Below are 7,496 nucleotides of genomic sequence, written 5' to 3' on the forward strand. Positions count from 1 at the left end.
GGGATCATATCAGGAATTATATCAACAAAAAAAAAAAAAAAAAAAAAAAAAACATCATAAAGATTTTATACATATATTAATATTTTTATTAATATTTAATGGTTGATATGTAATAATCTACACATACATCACTAAATAATAATAGAATTTATTTAGGTTCCATTCAACTTCGAATCTAAATTCACAAGTATTACCGTTATCCAATGAAAAATGTTTATCCCAATTTTTTATGAAACTGAAGAACTAATCGGAATACCAGTGATCAAGCACGATTATCACTCTATGTATAAGCTCATGACAAAATTATTTATTAGTAAGCACACTTTATATTGATTTATTGTAAATGGAGTTAAAATAGTCATATGATTCTATATCATATATAAAAAATTAGTTAGTTGATAAACATAAAATATTTTCTAAAACTGCTTTATGATGGGAAGGAAACGTTTCTTTATATTTCAGCAATGAAAGAAGATGAAGAAAAATGTCGAAAATTTGGAAAATATAAAAAATATGCATACATTATTATAAAATATCTTTACACTATGAATGGGATGATAATTTAATGGAATTTCAAATTAAAATCGTTCAATATTATACCTTTTGTCACGTGACTGATATATATGACGAGCTAAATCTAACAAGAATAACAGCTAGATCAATAAAATAATCGAAACTATAGACTTTCAAGTTATATCGATTATATTTCATATTTTATATTTTTATTCATGCTCTTCGTAATTTAGAAAAACATTTTCAAATGATAATCAATATCAATTAATTTTTCACAGTAGTTTTGTTAATACATTATGTTTTAAATTGTATTTTCGATAGTACTATTTTTACATCTTGTCGTTGTGTAAAAGCGCGCAGTTCACACAGTATCTAATAGTTAATATTGTAGTATCTTTTTTAAAATATTCTTGCGTCAGCTAGAATTTTAACTAAACGTTACGATTTAAAAATTACGAAATATACGAAGTGTAATCATATTACGCAGATTATTGAAATTTATAAAGTGAAATTTCCATATTAAGATGTTTCGTCGAATTATTTATTGTATTAATCTCGTTAAACGATAGTTGCCAAATCCATATTACGAAATCGTGTTGTATAAAAAAATGTTCTTGGTCATCGCAAGTTAGTGTTGCTGTGTATTGTGGACGTTATAAAATGTGTTTAAAACATAATTAGCATCGTATTATTTAGGTTAGAAAACTATGATTAGTAGGTATTGTCACTAATAAAAAACTTGTTTTTCAATTTGCAACGTTTAGTTTTTTGAACATCGTTTTAGATGCATCATTTATATTTCTTTCAATAGAATTAGAATTAGAATATTACAATTATATAGAATATAATCAAGTAACTTTATAAAAAAATACATAAGGCTGAATTTTGTTTTAATATCTTACATATATTTTTAGATTTATGAAAATTCAGATGAAATCTATGAGTTGATAATGTTTGTAATATATGAATGAGATATGCAGGATCAAATCAAACAAAGACTTTTGCGTACTTTTCTTGCAATATTTGGATATAACTTGCATGTCTACGTTAAAGATGTCTGCCGTAGAGGCACCACCTTTTATTCGAACCATAGAATGGGATATGATGGACAAAACAAAGTTTTTTCCATTGAGTATGTTGTCATCATTCTCTGTACGATGCTGCCTCTATCCTCTTACTGTAATAAAAACCCGTCTTCAGATACAGAGACATAATGTTATGTATAATGGTAAGTGTTGAATAGAATAAGGAGTCTTTGAATAAATTATAATAGAAAAAAAATATTCAACATTATTTTGTTATGAACTTTAAATTTGTATATAACTTCATTGAAATAACATAGGCATTATTTAATAATTCATGTCGATTATAGGAATGATAGATGCCTGCAGAAAAATTTATAAACTGGAAGGATTTTCTGGGCTCTACAGAGGTTTTTGGATAAGTTCTATACAAATTGTATCTGGAGTATTTTATGTATCGACTTATGAAGGAGTGCGCCACTTATTAGGAAGAGAACCTCTTGCTCTTCGTATAGATTCTCTTGTAAAAGCATTGATTGCAGGAGGTGCTGCTAGTTTAGTAGGTCAAACAATAGTTGTACCATTTGATATTCTCAGCCAACATCTAATGGTTCTTGGGATCAATAACAAAAGTGGTAAAATTTATATAGATAAGGTGAGTGAAAGAAAATAAGCACAGATATTTATGGAACAAGAATGCATTTTTTATTTTTATTGTAATTTATATATTATGGCTGCTTTATATTATTATGACAGTTAGGGATGAACCCATTAGGTTTAAATCTAGAGCCTGGTAGGTCGCGTGCTCATATATCTATAGAAGTTGTAAGATCAATATATCAAAGAGATGGTTATAAAGGTTTTTATCGTGGATATGTAGCATCTTTATGCGCATATGTGCCGAATAGTGCTCTTTGGTGGGGTTTATACACGGTATATCAGGGTAATTGTTAATCCATTTTAAGACAATTATTTATTATGTTTGTAATTCAAAAATTAATAACTATTAATTTCCTTTGGTTATTATAGATGAACTTATAAAGATATTTCCAATATGGTTTTCACACTTATTCATCCAGGCAGTGGCTGGTACACTTGGTGGTTTTACAACAACTATTATTACGAATCCATTAGACATTGTAAGAGCAAGGCTACAAGTGCAAAGATTAGATAGTATGCTTACTGCATTCAAAATTTTGTGGATTGAAGAAGGACTTAAAATGTTTACAAAGGGGTTATCGGCTCGTCTTGTTCAATCAGCTTGTTTCAGTTTTACAATAATATTAGGATATGAAACTATCAAGAGAGTTAGTATCAATGAAGAATATAAAAGTTTTATCAGATGGTGAATTTAAAATGTCCATTCGTAGAAATGTACATTTCAATGAAATAAAATGCATTTTATTAAAAAATACATATGTAAAAACAGATGTGCAAACGAAATCTCTAGAAGAGAAGTAAAAAAAAAATGAATATATATATACACACACACGCATATATGAGAAATAGTGAATGAAAACACTAACAATAAAGAAATGAAATTGCTTTGTCAATTATGCAAATATACAAAAATATTTTCAACAGTGAGTGCGAAATCAATGATATGTTTAAAAAGTAAGCAAGAAGCTACAAGTTAACATTAAGTAGACTATAGATCACAAATATGTAAACATCTATAGCACAAAGCATTACAGTGAATTAGCAAGGGTTCCATCCGAGGGCTTTAATTTACGATACTCAGACAACAGCCCGCCCAAAGATCCCACTATTTATTAATACTTTAAACTATTATATGCAGCTATTCGCTCTGGAATCTTATTTCATATTATGGAGTAGTATCGACCCAGATTTCATCGTGTGGAGGTTGCTGCATCTGGAGTCCCATAGGCTAAGGGTGATTCATTTAAGTAAAGTAAATGAGAATAATTGAGAATAAAAGATAATAGATGAAAACGAATAAAAATATATAAGAACAATAAAATAATTATAATTTTTCTGTGAGTTTCTCTAAGAAATTATTTTAGAATTCTCCTATATTTAGTCTGTTTATCTATATTCCAGTATTATCAGATGTAGAAAATGTAAGTACTTTAATGTTTAGTTGCAATTAAAATGAAGAGATTTTCGAATCTAACTATGATAAGCATTTATAGTTGCCCTCTTAAGTCACAGTTTGTGGTGGGCCTCTTCAGCATATAGTTTTTTTTTTTACTTCATGCATTAATCACTGCTCTATAGCATTCTCTAAGTGCAACACATGGAAAAAATATTAAAAATTAAAGTTTATTATGTATATCATGAACTATCCTAGCCTGTGAACAGTTAATGGATCAAAAGAATCTATCAATCGTATTCATTTACACAGATATATTTATTTAAATGCTGAAGTAAATATTTAAATTAATCGATGAACCTATTATTAACACGTTGCATTTAAAAAATTATAAAGTAATGGACAAAGTTATAATATCTATGATACATCTTATGATCGTACTCATTTTATAGGACCATTTTTACTTTGTATTTTTAATATATATACTTTATTATATTTACATGTATAACAAATTATATATTTTTGAAGCAAATACGAAAACGAGTGTAGTGTCAATATGTTAATAAGTAATCCAACATTTAATAAGTATGCAACATGTTCAAAAATCTTTGCTAATTCGAAAGAAATGAATTTTTAAATAAATGCAAAGACTTTTAAACTGTTTGATACTGACACACACACACACACACACACACAATCATATATATATATATATATATATATATATATATATATATATACTTCAAAAGTAAAGTTTTCGACATCGGAATATAAGATGAGATTTAGGCTTTTAAGGGGCTGCGTGGGAATATTTTTCTGTTTTTTTCACGATTACATGTTCCTAGTTCCTTTTTTAGAGATGTTTGTAGGTTCTTTCTAATATTTTGTCGGCTTTGATAATGTTTCCGAATGAAAAAATGTACAGGTGTAAATTAGGATGATAATTACATTAAACAGTAATGATCCTAAGTGATTTGTTAAGCAGTTTTCCAGTTGAGAAACAATCGCATAGATCTGATAAAAGTAATGGCATATATATAATACATGTTTTATTATAGTTTTATGCAAGCAGTATCCAAGGAGATATTAAAAAAAGAACCAAGTGGATAATTATTACAAAACGTATCTTCGCGCTTGCCTTGAATAAAATAAGACTCCTTTTGTTACGGCCTGATGGTCATTTCTCTTCCAAACACGTGACAATGAAACTTTCAGAGTCACGTTAAGAGGAAAAAGAAGGAACATAAATAAAAGATGTGATGCTAGACGCCACGTTATTGCCTGGTAGGGATATACGCACTTGCATTGTTCTCAGTCGTGCCTCGATATTCGATGGTTTCAACAGTCCTTTTTAGCATCTTTCTCTCGAATTTTTGGTGATAATTACAGGTAACTTAGTTTTTTATTTACATTCGTTCCTTGTTATTTAACAGTATTTCGTTGAATCATTTATATTTTATTAATCGTATTTTCTACTTGTATCAAAATCGAGCTCGATTTTTCACGTCTGAATCAAGGAGACTTGCCAAGAAGATCCCTTACAAGGGCCCACATTCCAGGGCTATTATAATGAATCACATTTGGGAAAAGGGAATAATACTGATTGCACTCCTCGATAATCTAGCGAGGAAAAGATGATGAAGAAAAGAAAAGAATGCCGTAAGTGTGATGGGACTGATAACGAAAGATGGACATCTTGGAGATCCCTTTCTGTCAAAATCAGAGTAGAAAAATGCATCTCCATTTTTCCCTAACGAAGAAAGGAAACCGCTCGTCCTTCGCAATTATTGCCTTTATATTTTAGCAACACAAGAATCGATTCCTTCTCAGTTTCAGGCATAGTTGCGATATCGTTCGGAAACTGAAAAATAGAAAGAAAATTATCATAAAGCGTTGAAAATATTTGTAATGTTTGATATAAAAACATATTTGCCTCAAGTCGACGAAGAAATTTGGCATAAATTAGAAACCGTATGAATTAGATGAGTTACGTAACACTTAAATAAATAGAATATTGTTTAAATATTACTCTTTTTATATAAAATATAAGGTAGTATATAAACTGAAATTTCCGCGTTTCATAATATTAAAATAAAATTAAATTATACTTTACACGTGTTACAAACGGCGTAACGTTTAAGCAGTCGTGTTATCTTTTAAATATTTGTTTATAATACTGCGCGTAATTAATATTAACATATATTGCTTAAATAATTATAAAGTGATAGAAAGCATAAAAGATTTAAGTTTAGCTGGATCAAATGGATGAATTTCGATGTTTATTTGACAGAACGCAAAAGAAAATTAATTGAATTACTATTAAAGTCAATAGAAAATTAATTTTTGTCGATATTCTAATGAGATTCTTTGTTTCATTATATACATACATCTATAATTCGACCGATTCTTTTTTTGAATTTTGAATAAGATTTATCCGCGACGATTTCATTATCTCCTTATCGTTTTTATCATTTATTTTGATAAAAAAAATTCGGAATGAATGAAACGAAAACCATAACATTTTTCTATATGGGTATCTATTATCCTGTATCAACGAAGAAATGAAAATTGAAAGGAACGATAACACGGGATTATATCGATTTATTATGGGTTCTTTTTGTTAACAGAAACAGAATTTATCGTAGTTATATTTTGTAAGCCTTTTTACGAAAATAGTCGGTGAAACTTTAATATAATAAAGTTTTCAAACTTTTCGCCATACATCAGCCTCAGCCTGCACCCACCCTTTCTCTCATTCCACCCAGATTCGTCATTCTGATAATTCAGTCAGTAAAGTTTTGCCATATAATTAATTTATATTTGATCTGCATAATGAAAATTACGAGATAGATTGATAGATAGATAATTGATAGATAGATGAATGAATAGATAAATGAATAAAGAACAAGAAAAAAATGGATGAAGAAAAAGAAAAAACAAATCAGATCGAAGTACCGCGTAATTTATCTATCGAAAGTATTATTACAGTTTAATTATGAGAAACAGTCGTAACTCGTTGATATGACGAAAGTAAAAGTAACGATTTCTTTTTTATCTGTTTTCCTTTTTTTTCTTTCTTTTTTTTCGCTCAAAATAAATCAGATAGGTGCAATTCTTTCGCATACTTTTCATGTAAAATTCATCGAATATAAATCATCATCGAATATAAATTTAAAATCTAGGTGAAAGTCACGTTGAGTGTAGCGTTACAATAAAAAAGTTCATTGTCTTGTTTTCTTCCTTGTGTACTTAGTTACTTCTCATCACTAACATTTATACTTAATCGAATTGTTCCACTTTTTGCTCGATACAGTACATGAAGAATATTATTATACAACGACGACAACGACATTAAGACACAGACTTGCACACACGAGTAAAATATATGCAAATAGTGAAGTCAGAACGATAGGCAGTCACGTGCATATATAGATTCACATATATATATATGGGGATATATATACGAATGACGAGTGAGATAAAACTTGAGTATGTATGGGATACAAAGTGTGAAGCCGAGATTAGCGACGCAAACAGAGTGTAGGGCGGCGGCCTAATAATGTAAATAGCCGAATAGCGATCAAGTATCTCACGGCGAGACAAAAATCGAGTAAATGAAAAGAAGGCAGTCAGAGTGTCTAGCAGTCGAATAACGAACACATCCAAGTGTATTAATATTTTTTTTTGCTTTTTATTTATTAGAATATATTGCATTTCTGTGAAGAGAGATTTCCTTTCATACTAAACCTATCATCGGAATTCTTATTTTTCTTTCGTAAGATATCTTTTCGGAATACTGATTAGAGAGAGATATATATATGTATGCATGTTATATATGTGCATATGTGTATATGTATATACAAGAAGTTTCTCGAATGGTTAGAAATTTTCCGACAGATTATGGTTAT

At 29.0% G+C, this 7,496-nt stretch overlaps 1 protein-coding gene across 6 annotated transcripts; it reads left to right on the forward strand.

Moving 5' to 3' along the window:
* Positions 1–807: 807 nt before the first annotated feature.
* On the forward strand, positions 808–6,824 carry LOC124955695 (solute carrier family 25 member 44). 6 transcript variants are annotated; one of them, XR_007102940.1, is made up of 6 exons: positions 810–1,209; positions 1,428–1,741; positions 1,886–2,190; positions 2,292–2,478; positions 2,565–4,977; positions 5,081–6,824. XR_007102940.1 is itself a non-coding variant. In XM_047510499.1 (5 exons), exons 2-5 carry the CDS (start codon positions 1,477–1,479, stop codon positions 2,882–2,884), a joined length of 1,077 nt encoding a protein of 358 aa, XP_047366455.1. In that variant the 5' UTR covers positions 808–1,231; positions 1,428–1,476; the 3' UTR covers positions 2,885–6,824. The 6 variants fall into 6 exon arrangements, 3 of the variants coding, with proteins under 3 accessions (XP_047366455.1, XP_047366456.1, XP_047366454.1); XR_007102939.1 differs by having other exon boundaries at positions 5,106–6,824; XR_007102941.1 differs by having other exon boundaries at positions 2,565–3,616; positions 4,647–6,824.
* The last annotated feature ends 672 nt before the right edge of the window (positions 6,825–7,496 follow it).

Source organism: Vespa velutina, chromosome 19 (genome assembly GCF_912470025.1).
Source record: "Vespa velutina chromosome 19, iVesVel2.1, whole genome shotgun sequence".
Classification (NCBI taxonomy): Eukaryota; Metazoa; Arthropoda; class Insecta; order Hymenoptera; family Vespidae; genus Vespa; species Vespa velutina.

Bases quoted from the DNA above. Each gene is read 5' to 3' on its own strand.
- LOC124955695 (XM_047510499.1), top strand. From the start codon at position 1,477: ATGAATGAGATATGCAGGATCAAATCAAACAAAGACTTTTGCGTACTT. The intron at 1,742-1,885 runs GTAAGTGTTGAA...TGTCGATTATAG, and splicing joins ACATAATGTTATGTATAATG to GAATGATAGATGCCTGCAGA. The intron at 2,479-2,564 runs GTAATTGTTAAT...TGGTTATTATAG, and splicing joins TTTATACACGGTATATCAGG to ATGAACTTATAAAGATATTT.